The sequence below is a fragment of the Pempheris klunzingeri genome, chromosome 11 (genome assembly GCF_042242105.1).
Source record: "Pempheris klunzingeri isolate RE-2024b chromosome 11, fPemKlu1.hap1, whole genome shotgun sequence".
In the NCBI taxonomy this organism is placed as follows: domain Eukaryota; kingdom Metazoa; phylum Chordata; class Actinopteri; order Acropomatiformes; family Pempheridae; genus Pempheris; species Pempheris klunzingeri.
This window is the reverse complement of record NC_092022.1, coordinates 5,686,517-5,708,209: the sequence shown is the minus strand read 5'-3', so window position 1 is coordinate 5,708,209 and position 21,693 is coordinate 5,686,517. Positions and strand designations below refer to the sequence as shown.

At 39.9% G+C, this 21,693-nt stretch overlaps 1 protein-coding gene across 1 annotated transcript; it reads right to left on the bottom strand.

Annotated features, from left to right (window-relative positions):
* On the bottom strand, positions 1–20,934 carry gabrd (gamma-aminobutyric acid type A receptor subunit delta). The gene is made up of 9 exons (XM_070839271.1): positions 20,597–20,934; positions 8,933–9,048; positions 6,913–6,980; positions 5,376–5,596; positions 3,670–3,752; positions 3,320–3,457; positions 2,713–2,868; positions 1,828–2,039; positions 1–950 (listed from the first exon to the last, which is right to left on the bottom strand). The coding sequence occupies exons 1-9, from the start codon at positions 20,662–20,664 to the stop codon at positions 627–629; spliced, it is 1,386 nt and encodes a 461-aa protein (XP_070695372.1). The 5' UTR covers positions 20,665–20,934; the 3' UTR covers positions 1–626.
* Between the last annotated feature and the right edge of the window lie 759 nt (positions 20,935–21,693).

The window sequence follows — 21,693 nt, the reverse complement described above, 5'->3', positions numbered from 1 at the left end:
AGGACCAAAAGAGAGAGAGGAAGAGAGAGAGGCGGTGATGATGGCGGGAAAGAGGTTGAGTGAGTTATCAGCCATGCAGAATAGTAGTACACCTCATCTTGTTATCCTCTAGTTTGGGCGGCGCTTTTGCTTTTCGAGATAACAGGCGGTTCACTCCAGATTGTGGCTTTGAGTTAGTTAAGCTAACTATGCTTGTTTGTGTTCGAAAGATGTGAGCTTGTGGTCAATACTGCAGGTGTTCAAGCAGGATGATTTACCGTAGTGTCCTTTGTAGAGTTCATATAACAAGACTACGTGGAAATCTAGACTGTATTCACTGTGTATGTGAATCTCCAACAGGCAACACTGTCCATTTGCCTTTATACAAAACATTTGTGTATTTGTATTTAAACACATGAAGTCCTGTTAACACTTTTAAAACTCATAACTACTTCCATTAATTACCATATTTCCATATTTGCAGGCCATAACACTTCTTCTGAAGTTTTTTTTTCTTTTTTATTTTACTGAGGCCTGCAGTATATTTCAGCTGCACCAGTCTGCCACCACTGAAATGGCACAGCTCCAGCAGTTTCTTATATACAGCCCTGGATGGCAGCCATTTGCACAGACCTGCTGCATCCTCCTCACATGGTGTACGCCACCCAGTAGATCACATTCACCACAGCGAAAGTGAAAGGGAACACAGCCCTGGCGTAGATGTCGATGGTGTCTGCATCAATGGGCTTGCAGACGCACTTGGAACAGCACTTCTTCTCCTCCTTGCTCTCCTCCGGCTGCCTGGACCTTCTCCTCCTCGGCTCAGCCTCTTCGCTGCCGCCCTCCCCAGGGATTTCACTACTGGATCGCTGGGCCCGCCCGTGGCGGTTGGAAATCATCACGCTCTGGTTCATGCCAGTGACCGACAGGGAAAAAAGAACCATAGCCTGTTTGCCATTTTTTACAATAGACTGTGGGGAGACAGAGAGAGCTTCATGTAAGTACTCTGTGAGGCTTTCACTGATAGTGTGCATTCAGCATCAAATATGTGACAAATTGTGCAAAAGTGAGTCAGCCTGTCTGCCACCTTGTGGACCAGTTGTTTGCTAAATTAAGTATCAAAAGACAAAAAGAAGTTTGTTTTACAATGCGAATATTATATCTTCCACTATTTTCAATGAAAGCTTTATTCCTGGGCATTTTGGTATATTTCCAAAAATATTAGATATTTTGTTAACACTACAGTGCATAACTGCTAGGAGCTGCTCCTAAAACATAGCAGACTAGCAGAATAAACTATAGTTTATTATATTTTGGAATGTTGTGGTGACATCGGTACGTTTTTACTGCCATTGTATTTTTATTCTCATCAATGATGCATACTTAGTCGCCACACATTTTGAATCACACCACTGTAAGACTCAATTTCACTCACTCCTTTTTCTTTCTGCCTTTTTCCTCGTTTAGCTTGTGCTGTCAGTACATTGCCTGTGATTGCTTAACCTTTTTAATTCATTTGAATGTTAAATTGTTAAAAAATACCGTCAAGTCAACGTATGCTATTCTGAGGGTATACCTCAGTGAGATGTATATCAACAGCAGAGGAAACAGACAGCATGATGAGACCTGGGATTACTCCCTGAAGGGAAATCTTCTAGTTTCCCATTATGCTCTATAGAGATTCATTGTCTTGCTGAAGGTCAGAGGGATGGATGCTTGTCAGCACTGAGGTTTGACGCCCAGCCCAAGTCTATGTTTGAGAGGCATGCTCATTACTCACAACAGCCCCCTTGAAGCTCTGAATTGTTGCCTGCTGATGGGAGTACATGATGGGAATGACTTTCTCACCTCTGAGCTGAGCTTGTTAGCCTTCACCTTGGCCTTCTCTTTGAGTCGGTAGTCAGCATTGTAGTGAGCGAAGGCATACTCGATGAGCGCCGCGAACACAAACACATAACAGATCCAGAAGTAGACGTCTAACGCTTTGATGGCAGACGCGCGAGGCAGGGAGGAGCGGGCGCTCACCATCAGCGTGGTCATGGTAAGAACAGTCGTGATCCCTGTGGAAAGAGCACAGGCACAAAGTACAGATAAGGCGTAATTAATGACAATGTCAGTCAGTCAGTCTGTCAGTCCAACCAAAACAGTACTATAAAATAAACTATCTTTATAACCTTTGCCAAAGATAAGGGCCACCAGCAGGTCAATATTATCACTTATCCTGTGAAACATTTTGTACAGACATTCATGGTGCCCAGAGGATTAACCCTACAGACTTCAGTGATCTAGTGTAACCATAAGGTTGACATTTGTGGTATTGGGTAAAATGTCCCAGAAATTATTGGGTGGATTACCATCTAATTTGGTACAGACATTCATGTCTCATTTACCTTTTTTATTTTTAACATTTAACGCTTTCTTTAGAACCAAATTTAGGACATAATGTCATCTTTGTACATAAGATCTTTCATTATCTGACTGCCATATTGCCACCTTATTTTCAAATAAAACATGGGCACAGCCACGTTACACTTTTTTGTGCAAGACCTCCAGTCAGGCACTTCCAAACACTGTTAAACAAACCGTTAAAATTTTAACAAGCTGAACCTTCTGACCACAAGAAAACACAACACATGTACTTTTTAACCTTTCTACAGATGAATGAACACCAAGTTTCCTTTTTAAAGAATTCATTTTAGAGGTTAAAACAGAGCTCATCAAACTAATACCAACCTAAGGATACACGAGCAGGAACTGCTGATTGGCTGATCCAAAAGGACACCCAGGACATGGCAACCAATAATATTGAAGGCATGTATGACTGGATGATGTAGACACCTCGATTACGTCTCAGCTCAAAGCGAAGACTGAGCCTTGGAAATCGTCCCGCTGGGAAGCAGAAAACATGCACCGTATTTAATTGCATTGCTGAAGAGGGTAATTATCCATCATGAAAATTTCCAATTGTTCTTCACAGACACTGATATCCTCTGTCTGCTCACATGTGCCCCTGGTGGCAAACCTTCAAGATGGAAGACAGCAGTATTGCAAACTACATTTTCCCAGCAGCAACTCTTAACATCTCCTAAACCTCCTGCCTGGCTCAGCAGCAAGCCTGACTTGATCCATTCCTTTTATGCATAGAATATCACCACAGAAGTGCTTGAAGTAAAAGAAAAAGCTTGCTTCAAAAAGAATCTCAAGAGTTTTCCAACACAAGAGGCAAGCCAAGTCCAAAAACTCAAAATAGTACAAGATGCATAAAACACTCAAGAAACATGCAAGGGCCTTTGAAACTGACAAATGCAGAAAAACAGGGGAAAACAAGATGGATGCTCACCAGATTTGAAGTTCATCATCTCAGTGACAAACCGATAGTCTGTGATGGTGAACTGGGAGAGCTCCAGTTTGTCCAGGCCGTGGATGTGTCTCTGACTCTCCGACCAGTGATATACAATGTCCTCTGAGGAGTAACCATCTTGAATGAAAAAAAGACATGTTATCAGTCTAATCAACAAAAGATGCAGTGATGTGTTGCTCAGTACATCAAACGTTTTTTAATCCTAGTCCTGAGACATGGAGAAAGCTTGTAGCTTTGTATCCTTTTCTAGATGTCACTTCACTTTGGCATGAACACGTCCAATGAAAGCTCTGTGGAAGAAGAAAGATGTCATGTGAATCCCAACTTACAGCTTTCCAGGTCCAGCATACACTCCTGTTCATCCATGGGGTACTTGGTCAGGTCCATATCGCACGCCACTGTCGAAGTGATTCTAGGAACAAAACAGCCCAGTTCATGAAAACTTCATGCACACCATTATAGTTGTCTCTGAGCCATTATTTATCTATGAGGGCTCAACTGACTATGAACATGTTTTACTAACACCTCCTGGTTCACAGTCACATTTTATATTCTCAGCTGAGAACTGTGTCAGCTGATGATGAAAAGTAGCAGAGTACTTTATTGGTGTTAGTTTAGGTAGAAAATAAAGATGCGCAAGGACCTTGACCTGCATTAATTGATTTTTTTTTCACAAAAAATGCCCTGCAAACACAAGACTGACACATAACCTCATAAAGTTAAATGGCAACACTTTTAGTTAATAGTTGCTTAACTACACATCCAGCTGACCTGAAGTTGTGTTTCTGTCTTCCCAACGAATACAATATTCAGTCTCCTTTTATCTCTGGTTTGGTCTCCACCAACTCCTAAGAAAAACATCTGGTACCTCAGCTCCTAAATGCTTCACTAAGTCACTAACGTTTGGTTGGTTTATCAGAGTTTTTTTTTTTTTTTTTTTGCTGAAAACAGCTGCCTGCTACCTCTTCATACAATACTAATGAGAGCAGTGAGACTGAACCAAAGCAAAAAAGTTGTGGGTGGGTGAAAGATGCTATAATGCTCCACAGAGCTGTAGAGGTGGGTGATAAATCTTTGTGGGTTTGCAATTGCAAGTGACCTTATGCACATTACACATTGTCGTTTCTTCCATAGTTGATGTAAAAATATTGATTACAGCAGCTTTAATTGTAACAGTTGTGATCATTTCTATTTACTGATTCAGACTATTGCCGGAGAAACAAAAGCATTGATTATTTCTTTAAACACTTAAGACAACATAAACAAGCTCTTTGTGAAGAAGGTTGGGTTTGGATGGAAAGTGCGTACCAGCTGTCAAAATTGGTTTCTTTTAACAATGGCTACGATCTTTCCCGTACCTTAAATTACCTTAAGTAGTTTCAGTTGCATAAACTTAACCAAACCTTAACCATCACATCTTTTAGTCTTTTGTTATTTGTAGCAGTTTGGGAAGGAACTGGCAAAAATGTCATCCTGCCAATAGAGGCAGCAGGTGTGAAAACCTACATGGATCATTTTGGAAAGCAATGACAAAAGGCCTGGTTTCTCACAGGACTTTTTATCAAGGCAGCAGTGGGATTTAGTTTAAAATGTATTAGATTCTGCCAACGTACTGTCATCATTTCCAAATTTAGCTCTTTTGATGATTCACCTTAATCCACTTTAACTTCACCATTCCATATTCCCATACCCCACTATTTCTTTGCATCAGCTATCTACAAGCACATCAGACCATATCACATTTTTTTTAAGCTTATGAAGTCACAGAGACAGAAGTTTACTCTCAGATCATAGCGTCAATCATCAGGGATTTTCATTCCCAAAGACAGCAAATAAGAGATGTCTGTGCTCTCAAATGTCCAGGTTTTCTGAAGGCAAGAGTTTAAAAAAAAGTCACAGAAAATCTGAAACTAGCAAGAACTTGCTCATATAGAGTGAAAAAGACCAACATCTGCGCATCCAGATACTGTAGAGGTAAAGAGTCTCAGCGGTTACACTGTCTGGCAAATGAAGACAATCATCTGTTCGCTCGTACCGGCTGCTGTATAGAATGACTCCGTTGGGCTGCAGGCGGATCAACTTGTTCTCCACAGTGACATCGTGGAACCAAGCAGATTTGGCGTTGACGATGAAAGTGTCGGGCAGCCACAGCTTGTCCACAAATCGACTGTCCAACCCCAGTGTCTTGTTTGTGTGATTGTAGGACAGGCGGTCATCGTGCCAGCTCTGCCGCAGGAACACGGTCATGGTGTATTCCTGCCAGAAACAACACACATGCAAACACACAGCACAAATGTAAAAGCTGAGTCATTGGAAAGGGGAAACTTTAGTGAAAGAAAACTAGTATCTACCTCTAACTCAGTAGTAGGAAAAGGACGGAAACAATATTTTTAAATAACAAAAAAGTACAAATGTGTGGGCTATTGTCATATAGAGTGAAGACTGTAATTACATAATTAAAGAATTATAGCATAAAGTGGAAGTCAACCTGTTAAAACATAAAGATCAGCGTAGTCTTTTGTGGCTCTAGAGGTGTTCTGTCAAGTGTGTGAAAAAATGTTGTTGTATGGGATGTAGGATTCACTGTTATTTGCAATAAACCCATAAAAAGTTAATTGTGTTTTTTAAACTCTCCGTCACAAGGCCAACTAAACTGTTTGAGTATCACTTTAATTACTGCCATTTGGTGGAAATCCAACGCTTGTGAGCACAAATTTGATTCCGTTTATTTTAGTTCTCAATAGCAGATCTCATAAATAACACCTAACTTGTAATAATTATATCAACTGAAATCTTACAAAGTAGACCAATTTTATATTCATATTATTATTAACTTATCTATTAATTATCTTATTTTCCTTTTACTTTGTCCTTTTTCCACCGAGTAAATAATACTATACATCAACAAGTTGTAATTTTGGGTGAAGAACAGAAGAAAATGGACGGCGTAAAGGAAAAGTAGTCACAATACTTCTGTTGCCAAATGTCCAAATGTTTTGTCACATTATTAGACAAGACCACCTTGAAATCTGTCCAGTCCAGATTAGTTAATATTTAAAATCAAGCAGATTCTCTTTGTAGTTCTTGTCACAAATAATCCTAAAGCTGTTCCATTTCATAGTATGTAACATGCTTCGTAACAGCTGTAAATGCCAATTCTGGTGTCATTTCCACTGTGCATTTGTATCCAACGTACTGATCTTTGTGACAAACACACTCATGAATCTGTGGTTTTCAGCTTTAGGCAGGCCCTTGTTGGATATCATAGGTGGTTTTTAAGCTGTTGAATAAAAGAAAAGACTCATTTGTTTGGAAAAGAATCAGGGCCACATACATAATGTGAATCTTCCCACTAGATCTGGTTCTTGTACTGTACAAAATCCATGAAAGTATCAAATTATCTAACAACTCAGCCAATGTGTCATACATGTTCACACTGAGTACTTTCAAACCCTCAAGTGGGATAAGTCAGGATTATGCAAATAGCAAATTTTTGATCTTTGCCGCAATACTGAATTTAAGGGATGATAGAGCATCTCACTGTAGAGGGAAGGGGACGGTGTATACTTTACCATGTTGGCTTCAGAGATGTGGTCAATGCTGGCCACTTCAATAGCCATGGCCACGTTCACTGGTGGACCTGCGGGGGGAGAAGTGAGACAAGAAAGCAAGCCTGCCCCCTCCCTAATTCAAACACACACACACACACACACACAAACCGCATACACCTTCACTGCTCATTCTGAATCCATCAGTGCCTCCTATCCTCACTCCATCACCCATCTGTTTCCCTCCCACCTACCATCCTCCCACGTCTCAAACACTCCTACAGTGCATAGAGATTAAGCATTATCCAGTTTAACCATGCTAAGTGGCACATCACACTGTGGGCATTCATAAACAGCGCTGGGCTTTCACGGACTCGCACAGAGTGAGCTTCTGCCAGCATTCGCACACATGCACACACTGTAGCATTTTCACTCAGTTTGCCATATGATTAGCATGGAGTGTGTCTCTGTGATCGGATGCTAGAGGGCAGAAACTACAGGGGAGCTCACTGATGCAGAACAGAAAGGCTGTTTATACTGAACATTAAGGAATCATACATTACCATTCCCCACCATTCAACACCTTCCCCTCATGATTTCTGGCAAATAATGTTCCCCTGGCCATACACCGGATGCAGAGTGTGAGATGATTTACAATGGCATGTTTAGTGTATGCCAAGGTCAGCATGAAAGAGTTCAGAGGGTGTCACCTGATGCAATATCAGGCATGTTTTACATAGTATCCCCAGTAGAAACTCACTGATTAATAATACATTTGTTAGAGATACAGTGTTCACAAATGTATTTTTATAAATAATAAAATAGTGTGTTGCAGTGATGTTCATTTGGTTCCATAAAACGTCAAATAATAACACAAACATTACACAAATACAATAAGATTCATAAATGTATGAAGTTCCTTACATATGCATGAAAGCTGCATTTGCAATTAACGTCGACAAATATGTTTTGCACTGTGGAAATCATTCTAATGCTTACTGATATAATACGGTGGCCAAGAGAGGTCAAAAGTGGTGACAGCACAAACAAATAATTTGGTTCACAAATATATTTTTTCCATTTACATTAATAGATGTTTGAAATATTTAACACAGCAAGGTTTGTGCACCAAGGTCCATAAATATTCTAAATGTCTTATGTATATCTTTAAAGAAATAAATAGTAATGTCAAAAAATATTGTTTGTACTTTCCAATCCAAATGAATTGGTTTTAATCTATGTTTTAGCATTTGTGTACCACCTCACTCAAGTGGAATTTCTTGGATTTATCATTGGCATTTGTTTGAATGTGCCGTGATATTTGTGACTTTTATCTCATTTCCAAGTTGCAAAACATATTTATATATATTTGTGTAAGTTCATTATTAATTTGGTGTGTAATGACACAGACATAACTCCATACTAAAAGACTTTGGGATGTGAGTTGAATGAAGGGAATTCCTCTAAATAACAGACATGATTCCTCAGTGGTCATTATAAATGTTACATCGATAGTAATGCAGTCACCACATGATGATGATGATCTGTGCAGGCGTGTGGTGCACACGGCGGTGTGTGAGGCGACGGCAGTGCTCCCGCTCCACATTTTCACCTTTGCTCAGCTGAGTTAAGCTGTGAGATTGAGAAATCTATCGCTGTGGTCATTGGATGTTTCACATCTTGCAGCCATTCTTAGCAAGTCTCCAGAGTGGTGCTCATTGTTTGCATCACCCATCTCCCTCTTGTCCTTGAGGGGCTCGTCCTTGATAATCCCCTCAGCAAAGCTACAGCTACTACAAAATTTTTTGTGTGTGTGTCCTTAACAAATGATTCACCTTCCTGAAGAGTCAAAGCACGTATTTACATGAGGTAAATGCCACTTTGTTCTAATGTAGATCAAGAAAAAGCAAAAAAACAAAGAACTGGAAAATGAAATGTTAATGTCCATGTTGCTGTAACTCATGTTGGGTGATGCTAAGGATGGCTGTAAATGTGAGGGGGTGAAATGCAACCCAACGCCACAAGCAGTAGATCTCATACTCACCTCCTATCCCAGGGCGAAAATTTCTGGCATAGCCCTTCATTAAATCATCCAGATTAGGTAACCAGGATATTTCAATGTCTGTACCTACATAGTCCCCAATGTCACTCAGCATGGCCCTAAAGGAGAGAAACAGCAGAGCAAGCTGTAAACACAACAATGATTTACAGTATCATCACCTCATAAAGTTGTTATGGCAACCATGTTAGCGGCTCGTTGCCTATTTACACATCCAGTGGACACAGAACATTAGAAACATGATCTCAGTTTATTTGAGATCAATAATGGGCAAATAATGGGCAAACCCATTATAACTGTCCTTTTAGCTCTGTTTTGGTCTCCACCAACTCCTGCGAACAATCTCTGTTTCCTTAGCTGCTAAAAGCCCCACTACGCCCACCAGCTAGTCGCTAACTGACAGCGCACAGTGGGTTTATCACGGCACAGTTGGTGATAATGCTCTGTAGGTGTGCCACTATGAGAAATTAAGTCACTTAATATAATAGTTTAGATTACTGCAGCTTTAAATGTGAGTATGGTATCATTTGCATACTGTTTTTTTAAACACAGCAGGATGTCCAACCATATAATAAAGTGTTTATTGTATTCATTCACAATATTGTTCTTGAACAACCTGGAGAATTATTGCAATCATTAGGCAAATAATACAAAGTTAGATATATAATTTTGCATTTTGCACACATGCTTATTTATCACTGTTAAATTGTTATTTTTATAGTGTTTTTGTTTTTTATGTTCCTCTTGTTAATTTTCTAATGCTCTTGTTTATAGTTTATAGGTTATTCATTATCTTCGGCTTACAACCGGGACCAGAGTCCTCAATTTCGAGCCATCTCATGTGGAAATGTGTGCTGGTATGAAAAAGAAAATACAACATATTTACTCATTTGGGTAGATTTCATACTCTATTATAGACTATATATCCAAGTTTTTTTTTTAAAATGTCTCCCATCTTTTGAATTATTCATTATTGAATTTGGAAAGTACATTGAGCCTCTTTAACTTCAAGCAACAATATGTGGAAATGTGTACACATAATTAGTCTGCTTCATGAAATATTTAAAGAGCTTTAAGTAGGATAAGCCAAGCCTTTTGCTCTTTGCTTTTTATCTGTACCCTCCGTTTAGATTGCTACTTTATCTTTTAAATGATTTAATAAATGTTATATTATTTATCTAATCTTTTTTAAATCAGACAGTCTCATTGAGATTAAGAAACAACCCAATTACACAGCCGTAAGAATTAAGAACAGTTACCTGAAAAAGTTACAAGAATCATAGAAAACATTCGATAATAAGGCTTTAAATCTCCAAAGGGAATGACTCCAGTTTGAGGGCAGATAGCAGTTAATTCCATTTAAAAGTTGTTAAATGGTACCTGAAACTACTTCTGCCAACATTAGTGCGTACATGAGATAAATCTAAGGTTAAGTAGTCACTGGATCATGTGCTGAAGTTTTAGGATTTAAATGTGAGAAGAGATATAACACTAGAGCTTTATAAATGAATGACATGACATCGCAATAAGCACTCTATTTCTAAATATCTTTAAGTCATAATAAGTACAATGGAAATGTTCTCAAATAATTCCACTGTAGAATTTAATTACGAATAATCGTTTGCTTTCATCAGTAGCATATCGTGAAAACAACACCACAATTGATGGAGATTTGTGCATGAAAACGATCACAGTCTAAGATACTGAAATTACGGCAAAAAATGCAAACCATCAGCTGCATCCTTTCAAATGTCTGTGCTTCTATTAGCATACGAAAGCCACATCGGCTAAAGCCTAGTTGGCATATTTTTCTTGAGTCTCCGCAGTGAGCATTAGTCCACGAGGAGGCTGACAGCAGATCCAAATCATGCTGAACACATGCTGTGCCTCAGTCCACGAGCCCCCCAGAACTTTTTATGTGAGTGAAAATGCATTCTCGTTAGACTGCATCCCCGCTGAATAATTTATCCAGAGCAAGTTAGCACCTTATTACATTCCTGTCTCTATAATTTGGGACAGTGACAACTCAATTCAAGCAGACCTTATGCTTTCCCCATTCCTCTAACCTCTCAGGAGGAGAATAATAGTGACATTAACACTATTCACTGGTATAAAAGGAATCCCCCTGTGGCCCCTAGAGCACTTAGGGACTGCTGGAGGGTCCACAGCCCACACTGACAGCCACTGCGTTGGTGTAGGATTTAACAAGAGCAGCACAGCTCAGAAACCACCAGGTGGCAGGTTTGCATTCTAAAACAGCATGCCTGTAAACAGATACCATGCAGATATACAGATACCATGCAGATACACAATACTGTGTGGCAACGCTGTCATCCAGAGTCAAAAAAGCTGCCTGACATGAAATAAATAAACCCGGTAAAATCAAAGGTTCCACTGACATTCAAAGTCACAAAGGCTGCTGGTGGCATTGACGGGGGAAATGGACCATACGGAGGCTTAATCAATGGTGTTATTATTGGCCAACAATGAAAAGCCATTCAGTGACCTTTCAAATAAGGCTGACTTTCGGAGAAAGTCGACTTCCCAGAGAGCAGAGTATTAACCATACTGTTACATACATGGAAAACTGACCTCCACAGCAAAACAATATGTGACAAAACACATCTGACTGTCAGTAACAAAAAAAAAAACCACTGTATTTCTGCTGTGTCATTAACATTTCCCAAGTGGATCCATTTTGAAGTGGCAGATGTATTTTTAGCCTGGCAATCACTGTCATGTCTGAAATAAATGGGAGCACTGAGTGAATTAATTAATCACTATGTGACTCCTGGATTCCTCCACTAATTGGCAGTTTCTAAATCTGGAAATAAAGAGCTTTTCCTTCAAAAAAAACCCCGTTAACACACCAAGGTCAAACAGGCCTCCTCACATGGAGGGACGAGACAGTGTTTGGAAGTGTGTGACTGCTGGGGACGAATCCTTCTGTATTAGACTATTTACTGTTACTTAATATTAATTTTTCTGTGGTAATCAGATTCACGTGTTTACTATGATTTTAAATTATTTTCATACAATTAATCACAAACCCTGACCTTTCCTGCTGGACTTTTACCTATAAAAGGAGGTGTTCTATGAAGTTTCCCTTGTACAAGCTGTATTTATAGTTACATACGTATGTTTTATCACCTTCATGTCGTTTTATATCACAGGTCAGTAATACTGCATCTTTTTTTCTTGGGTCTCTTGTTCATTTAATTTTGGCTCTCTGTAGAAGCGATCTTTTGTTTATCTTGTGGCTATGCTGCTCATACACAGCTCTTCTCCTACTTATTCTAAAACCTTCAGAAGCGTGTCACAGAGCCTGAGCACCAGGAGGTTTTTAACCAGAAAAAAAAACAGGCTGACGCTGAAAATGTAAAGACTTAAATGTTATATCACTGATATTTCTTAATCAATAATTGCTTTAAACTAGCAAACTGGACATTCATTTTAATATGTCACAGATTATTGCTTTAATTAAATGCTGCTCTCTGAAGAACAGACCAGATTTTGTGTGACTCTGTAATTCAGTGCTGTTTCAGGACGTGTTCACTTTTTGGTTTCCACACCAGAATTAGCATTTTTACGACCACAAAAAGCCAGTCAGACACGCACTCTCCAAGGGGAAAGAAATATGACTGTATGCTGTAACAGGACATGTACGAGATTGAACATTTGATCGCTCTCTATGGAGATTCACTAAACATTTGCACCTCTCTATTTTCCCACCCCTCCATCCATGACAACAGTTGAGAGAGTGTGATTCCAGACGCTCCTCTTCCCTCTGTATTTCACTTTCATTAAACCTCCCTCCCGAGGCCTGGATCTGCACCCGTCTGTTTATGAGCTAACATTAAACAGATGGGGGAGCGGAGACGGAGGGGAGGAAAGACAAAGAGCAGCAGCCTCTCTTAAATCTATGGCGTCTTTTCGTGAACGTAATGCGCAGCGCACACTAACAAGCTTAATTAGTACTGACACTGATCGCTACCTGAACACGAAAAGAGTGGCGAAACCCTGATCCTCACTCTGTGACTCACTGTTTAATTTGCTTTATTTGCATCAGTGTGAGGTGAGCAGCAATGCAAAGACATCAAAAACCATTTGGATAAATAAGAGTAAAACATAAATAAGTAGTACATCAACGCAAAACTGCCCCAGTTAAAACTCTGCATGTGTGTCTGTGCAGCATTAATTGACAGTAACAATGAATAATAAATTGCTTTTAATTCAGCGAATGGATTGTTTCATTGACTATATTAGTACGTTACAAATGTTTGACATGCTTAATAAATATGGAGTCCCAGAAGTGCCATACTTCACTAAATCTGTATCTGATGTGGCAAACGATTACCTGAATAAAAACATTACATTTCTTCCTTTATATTGAGTCACTTGATAGAAATTCATTAAAAATGATTATTCATTTTACTCTCATTTATAATTTTTCTTGCCACTTTTTATCTTTTAAGTTCCTTATTCTTGATTTCCTTCAAGTTTTCCCACTTTTCATCTCCATTCACTACACTGGCTCCCTGCTTACATCCATTTAAAAACTCAGTGAAGGTGAACTGCTCCTTCCGACCTCCCAGTCACAGTCAAACCCTGAACCCCAGCCCGAACCACTGTGCTCCTCTGGCTCTGGACCTTTAACCGTCCCATCACTCAGAGGACCCTGTGGTCGCTCATCTCGGGCTCCTCTCTGTTCTGGCTCCACAGCTGAGGAATGAGCTTTACACTAAAGTCAGGACAACAGAGTCACCTCCCAGCATACACCACAGGCTAAAAACCCAACTCACTCACAACACTTACTTACTGAACACTGGTACAGTAGCACTGACCATTATTCTATTTATTTGTTTAGAAGGGATACACTCTAACTTTGGATGATATCCAGCTGTCTTTCTTTGTGGCTTGAATACACTTATTAGTCATTCTGGACATTTTATTTGAGTGAGCCAAATTAATGTGATGATGCACGCATTTAATCATTTATTTATTTCCCAGCCACTATTTTTCATTATCATGTACAGTAAGTAACAAGGCACATGGGAAATGCTGTGAGAAGATAAGAGGAAATACAAAATAGATACATGGTTTTAATTATGAAAAAAAAAAGGTTTACATTTATTTATATATATTTATATATTTGTCTAAACTTAGAGGTGGTTGGAATAAAGAACGTTGCATCTAAACTAATTGTACACCAACTGATCAAAGACTGAGTCACTCATTCTGACCATCTCAGCCCTGTGAATGACATAATTGCAGCATGTATTATGTCAAATGACAATGTTTTTTGTGCTAATTCTTTTACCACTCAGAGGTCACATGAAAGCGGTTGTGGCTGGTGGGTGCACAAAGCAAAGGACAGGGCTCGTGTCCTGACTCCCATGATCGATTTAGGCTGAGGATGGGGAAAGATTATGTTTTTGGTTAAATATTTTTTAAATGTCATGTCTACAAAAACAGATGTTTGTCTTCTGTGGCTCTGGGACAGTTTTCCAAAGTCTAAGAAATGTGCAATTGAAATGTACAACCACACATAATTTGGTATACTGTGGTGCTGTGTTACCTGAGACAAAGTAGAATAAATTAATGTTTTTCTGCATGTGCTAATACAGTCAGTCTTCCCTTTCTCAGTTTTCATTTGGTCAAAATCAAACCAAATACATATCAAATATTATCCCATCTCTACAAACATTTATCAGCCCCGTCTATAGCTAGCTCAATCCAACATAACATTTTCCCAAAACTGGTCAGAATAGACACAGTGATCTGATTTAATTGTCTTAATTAATTGCGTGCATACTTTTACAGTGGATGACTGAACGCAGCACAACAGATCAAGTCCACTCTAGAATTCACACCCATGGGGTTACTTCAGCCAATGATTTTAGCCCAGCGAGAACATGTGACGTGCTCTAACATATTATTGCACAGTCTCTGTCTGGGACACTTCAGCAGTGTGAAAGGCTGATCCTTTTGTAATAGGATGGTTTCTCTAAGCATGAGCCCTCTATGCCATCCTGACAAATGCAGTGAAATCTACAATGGGATCTGCTAAATAAACATACAGTGCAGTACAGTGCCAGCAGAGCAGGTTCCTCCTTATCAGAGTGGAAAATGCTGCAGTGACAACATTCAGGTCAGCGAGGAGAGTCTGAAAAAATGAGGCCTTCCCCAAGTTTTAATTAGATGACATTTGTCCTTGAGTGGCTTTCACTTTTATTTTGATGTTGATATATGCTGAATGATTGTCTTCTTATTCAGTCCAAGAGAACGTGAAATGTCCTGCAGCTGTTGTATGACTTGTTTTTGGTTAAGCACGGAGCTCTTCTGTAGAGTAAAACAATCGAATACAATGTGTTGTTGGATCATTTAATGTGAAGCATCATTGGTGAAAACTGTGACTGTAAAATGATTCACTCCACAGAAAATGGATCAATCATGTTATAAAGTTAAAAAAAAAAAAACACATTCTTAGTAGTGCCAGCTCCTAAAATGGGAAACACATTTGACTCTGGCCACATGTGATGAGTTCTACTTATTACCTATATCTTATTTACTAATTTACTAATCAATTGTTTAATTTGACCAAACAATCAATCAATCAAATTGTATTAACAAAGATTACAGTCTAAATACTGCATCAGAGCCTCCTCCACACTTACAGGAAATAAATTCTGCTGGAGAAATACTGAATCTTTAATTTATTTATAGTTGTCAAATTTTAATAAATCTAATGAACATTAAATCATGGAATCATCATATAGAATATCTATCAAGTCTAAGTCTTCAATTTCAGAATGAATACTTATATATATATTGAACAGATTGACAGAATTGAACAGAAGTATTGGAATAAACTGTTTCTTTTTGTTGTTTACATGTGGCGCACCATCTTAAACTGAGCAGGAGGACTTTGGTGGAAGTGCTGAAGTGTCCCTGCACCACCTCACCCTTCTGTTAAAGCAGAGCCTCGTTTTGGAGCGACTTCATGCAGCCAGAGGAACACGATCAAATCACTGTGTTATTGGCAACTGTATTTCTGGACAGTAGGAGGGATTTATCCGCTGACTCAGCCTCTCATACAGATTGGTAAGCGCCACTGAGTCACCTTCGTACAAGTGTAAGGACGAGTGTGACGGACCAGGAAGGCCATGAAATGTTTTCTGTCCACATGCATATCTCACGTATACACATAAACCTAAAATATCAACAGTCCCACCTCCTTTCTGAACAGCTGAAATATATGACTGAGCTTTTCTGTCGATATAACAAGATTAGGTAGTGTCTGGTATTGGACTGAATGGTAAAATATGATGACATTCAACAACTAAAGCCTCGATGATTACCCTCCTGGGGTGGCCCAGGGCAAACATGAGCAGAGAGCTCCAGTAGGATACACATATATACAATATATTGACCCTAAATCCTCCTACGCTCCGTGTGTATCCTGTATCTCATCCACAGCAGATTACACATGATAGATTTGCAATTTGTATTTTATTTTATTAGATTTTGCAGACAGCCCCAGAAATCGACCTGCACTCGTGTCTTGGGATACGACCTCGTCTCACCTGTTTTTGAGCTAGCAGGTTTGTGGTATATTTTTTGTGTATTTTCAAAACAAATCTATTTAGAAATATGCACCCTATGAACCTATGGACATATCAAAAGTATATATTGAAACTCTCATTACTGTGTATATTCACAAATATATTGGCAATCAATCAAATCACAACAAACTTTCAGGGCCACTAAAGGTCTGAGACTTAAGTCCTGAGGGTCTGGGCCCCAGAGCTGTTACCATCTTTGCCTTGTTGGAACTATTCTGAATAGTTATTTTATTTTAAACTGTTTTGGACATCATTCTGATCATTAGTTTCATTTAATCACATTGAATCCAGATGTCTTTCATCTCATCTTGAAACACTTGGCTTTAGAGATGACCGAGATACTGTTTGCTGTCTGCGATCACAAACTACTGCTTTCCCCTTCCATTCAGCCAATGGTAACCACAGTACTAACACTCTGCTTAAAAGGGTCAAGCTTTGATGGTGCCCATCATCATCTAAGCCGCGTCACCGTCACAGTGGAATGATGCTTAACTTGGTTATGCAGGAAACCAGAGAAAATGCATTGCTTTTTATTGTCTCACTATGTTCTGCTATCTCTGGTAGCAGCTGTGTGTCACCTGAGACTATGCTGCTTTGAGTTTTAACGTAATCTGATGTCCCTTTTATCACCTTTGTTGACCACATAGCAGCCTCACTGTGGACTAACCTGCTGCTAAATATATCATAACCGTAGACACAGCTGCTTCACAATAAAGTTCACTATTCGACAACCAGAAGGAGACTATTTTTACCCCACAGCAGGAAGTATTCATCTAGTCAACACCATTTGGTAAAACTGATCTACTTCATGCATTTGGTTATTTTTTCATGTTTTGCCGTCAGCAAATAAATTACATTCTGCTACATGACAGATGACTTTACTTTCTGCTGACAATCCCACAATGCAATGTGTCACATTTTATAGACTGAAAAATAAGAGTTGTGCAGCACAATGCTTGCCCTTGTCAGGAATCTCACTTTACAGTGTGTAATATAAAGAGTGAAGTCAATGAGTAAAGCAGAACATAAAAAAAAAAAAGTATTGCACAAAACAGTCTCTCACAACTTTCTGACTTTCTGACGTGTTTATGGCTTTTTTTTTATGGATTTTATGTTTCCACATATTTTGGGTTTGAAATTAGTAGTAGGTACACAAAGTTTTGGAATTGGTTCAGTAGATCATCTCTGCCCACAGTCGAGAAAAGGCAGCAAACGAGCTACAGTGGTTGTAATGTAATCCTTCAAGGCAATAGTGCCTGAAGGTTCTGTAGGCTCAGATTATTATTCAAGTGTCTGACAGTATAAAAGAAAGGATTCCTACACAGACAGACCAATAAGATCGTTTTTGTTTAACCAGAAACAGTTCGGTTCAAAGCCACCAGGCTCCATTGACAAATACAATCATTTTATGCAGTAGTTGCTGTTCTACTGATGTCTCCATCAGTTAGTTTGTTTGTGTTAATGTGTGACTTTGGTGCTTTAAACGGTTGTTTGGAATCCAACACACTACTTGTGTAACACAATACAAACTAACCTATAAAGCAGACCAGCCACACTCGTGATCTGCAGTGTATTGTTTTTGTCAATGAAGTCTGGTGAAATTGAAGAGTGCGATATAACAGCTATTTACAGGTCTATCTCTGTAGGAATCCTTTCTGTAATGTTGTCAGACACTTCAAATAGCAATGTGACCCTGCCAGTTGCAAAACAAGCAGTTTCATTGGACGTATTTTGATTATTCTTGCCTTGAAGGATTACAACCATTACGGCCTGTTCGTCTGCCAATAAGGCGATCGCGCCAATTCCGAAAGTCTTTCTTACCTAGCAGTCATTTTGAGCCCAAAATATGTAAAACTGTGGTCCAGGTTTACAAATACAGTTCATTATTTTTAATATCATTCATTTTTAAAAGAGGTTAAGTCATTCCCAAAGTCAGCTGGCCACTGTAGTTTTTAGCAAACGTGACTCAAATAGTAAATTTACACTGTCAGCCTCTGGCTATGCAGGCTACGTTTGTAAGAGGGGTCAGTTCATTGTGGGTTTTAGTTTTTTCCTGACTTCATTAGTCTCACAGTTATAGGTCTGCCACCAAAACCACGACCTATCCAATCTGTGTACAAGGTGTTGGTATGTTCTGTATCCTTAACACTGTTCTGTTTGGGGTCCTGCTGTCCTCACCTAGACTGCAGTATTTTATAGCGCAGTCCTTGTTGTCTCTGTTGCACATATAACTCCATCAGTTAGATGCAGTCTGTGTTTGGTGAAGTGAAGGCTAAGTGACACTTCAGCTGGAAAGAAAAGCTGTGAAATTGCCGCCACACCAAAGGTGGCGAGGCATAATTTAGCTAAGCAAATTTTGTGAAATGGATAAACGAGGAGCTAAAAAGAGAAGCAGAGTAATTCTGTTGAGCCAGGAAAGGAAGCAGTTTGCAACTTTCAGCCACCAAAGGCAAAACAGCAGTGTGTGTGTGTGTGTGTGTGTGTGTGTGTGAACGAGAAAGAGAGGGAAAGAGAGAGAGCTGACACATAATGAGGTGCAAGAAAAAGCCTACACTCTGCATTGTACTGAGAACAAAATAATAATAACAGCAGTGACTAGAGGCAGGAAAATCCAATTACAATAGCTATTACTCCCTCTACTGGTGAACAGCCAAGAGGGACAATGGAAGCGATTTTCCCAAATTTCACCCAAAGCTTAAGAAGCTTCACCCTTTGCCCTTTTCAGTGGAGGCACTTGCCAGCATACAGGCTTCGGGGAATCAGGGCTCAGTAGTAGAGGCTGGTTATCCTAAGAACTGGATGCTTGTGTGAAAGCTTTTGGACATGAGCACGAGGGCATTTTGAGTGCACACGCCTGAATGTACTGTAGGCCTCTAATGAACATGACATGAATCTCAAGTTTAAAGCTAAAACTCACCACCTGGTTTAGAAGCACCTGGTTTGCCTTTGCCAACAAAAGCATTGTGTTTTGCACTCAAGAAATCTGTGTAAAAAGGGCATTTATAAGCCAGGGAATACTGACAAGCCGAGGACGTGGTTGGATTAAATTTCAACGTGACAACTGTGGAAAATCACTTAAAATGGCTCTGGGTTGAAGGTTCTCCCAGCTCGTGAGGCTCTGTTTTTTCATTGCCTGCTAATCTCATCATTTTGTGTCCACGGCTGAATATGATCAGTTCATTCTTCAGTGCTAATTTTAGCAAAATGTCCATTAAGGTATTACGTGCCAAATCAGTGGCATGTTTTTGATGGCGGCCGTCTTAAACTCTCCCGCCTGGACATCTATAATGTTGGTTATATAGCAGAGGGGTGGGGGTGCTCTCTTTAAATGCACTGTGAGTGTCCTCACATAGAGGCCTGTTCTGGTCCATGTGCATAATGGCACCATCTCACATTTGACCCCAATCTTACAGACCTGGAGGTGGGTGACATTATCTGCTACACGAAAACGCACCCTCTCACATCACCTGGCATTCATTTAGAAAACAACAATAAAAAAAAAAACAACTATCACCTCTTTCTATGCATATGTATTATGCAAATAGTGGTGAATCAGGTCCATGTGCCCGGAGGTGAAGCAGAGGAAAAAGCAGGCTTCGGCTTGTGGGAGTGGAGAAGTATTTTTATGTAAGGTTGTGGAGGGCAAAGCCACATAATTTCAGTTGACATAGCTTTAAGTGTGCTGTGCCTTAATATTAATCAGGTAAAGTCGTAGGAGGCGATTCACAGCGACATTTTAGCTTTAAATAGTTATTTTTTTTAACTGTAATTGATATTTGGTGATAAGATATTGATTGTTTATTGCCTCGTCATTTACCGTCCAAAGAGATGTATGGATATTATAATGTCCTCCTCATGATGTAATCCTTAATTTCAGTGGTTTGACTTTACGTTTATGTTTTATCCAACTTTTTATTCACCAAATAGATTTGTTGGAGCGCGCTGCGTAGTCTTATAGACACGACACGGTGACAAGACATCTGCAAGAAGTAAAAAAAAAAAAAAAAAACAAGGCTGATCTCACCTGGTGAAAATATCCCCTCCAACGAAGAGCAGGGCAAGACTCGGCAGCAGGAAAGTTGGGATCTCCATTCCACACGCGTAACGATAAATAATTGAGAATAAAGAAAAAGTTTCCCGGAGTGGAAATCGAGGACAAAGCCACGGAGTTTTATTTTAGTGCGCTCTCGTCGTGATCCGGCGCTGCCGAGAAGAAAGTAAAGTGTGGTGCTGATGCTGCTGAAGATGCTGCTGAAGATGGTGGTGGTGGTGGTGGTGGTGGTGATGGTGATGGGGACCCCATGATCGGCCCCAGAAATTCCTCCGCGTCCAGGAGCGCACAAAAAGAGAGCGCACCGAGGAAAAGGAAAACTCCCCGTCCGACCTCAACAACGAGCCACGATCCTCCACCGCCGCCGCCGCTTGTCCTCCAGCATCAGAGCACACAGAGAGAGAGAGAGAGGGAGAGAGAGAGAGAGAGAGACTCACTAATCTGTGGATCCCTCCTTTGCTTTGCCTCTAAACGTCAGATTCAATCTGGCCACGAAAGGCGGGGGGGGGGGGGGGGGGGGGGGGGGGGGGGGACTTGTCACGAACATAAGACTTCACAATATTATGTAATGTTTGACACATTTGAATCATCTCCAAACAAAGTTGTATTTCACTCTGGTGGGAGGCGGAAAACCAGCGGAGGCTGTCGTAGTCAGGGACCCACTGGAGCCCAAAGTGGGCACCCAGAGGTGCTTGAGTTGCCGTAGAGGACCCCCCTCCCATTAAAAAAGAGAAGTTCAGGTGTCTTTTCACCAAATCAGATGCTTACAGTTAGTTAAGTCATGTTAAACAGAGTGTTTTATGTGTTCTGTGTTGGTGATTGTAAATTGAGCAGTTTCCAAAAGGACCCTGGTGCAGCTGACTGTCAGCAGAATAATGTAAGAAAATGACTGTTGTGTCATGTAATATATGACTGTGTTTAATGCACATGTAGATCAGAGTGTTTCTCATATCAGGGTCCTATTACTGTACAATAGCACAGAGGTTATAACACGTTTCATGCCACGGACTAAAGATCACAATTAGAAGAGATTTAGTCTCTGCAGGAACCCAGTGGAGATTAAATTCAAT

What these genes read in the sequence shown, in the direction of transcription:
- gabrd (XM_070839271.1), bottom strand. Translation starts at nt 20,664, where the DNA reads ATGGAGATCCCAACTTTCCTGCTGCCGAGTCTTGCCCTGCTCTTCGTT. An exon ending in GGAGGGGATATTTTCACCAG is followed by an intron (nt 9,049 to 20,596) that starts GTGAGATCAGCC and finishes TCTCTCCTTTAG; the next exon opens with GGCCATGCTGAGTGACATTG. An exon ending in ACATCTCTGAAGCCAACATG is followed by an intron (nt 5,597 to 6,912) that starts GTAAAGTATACA and finishes TGTTTCTGGCAG; the next exon opens with GAATACACCATGACCGTGTT.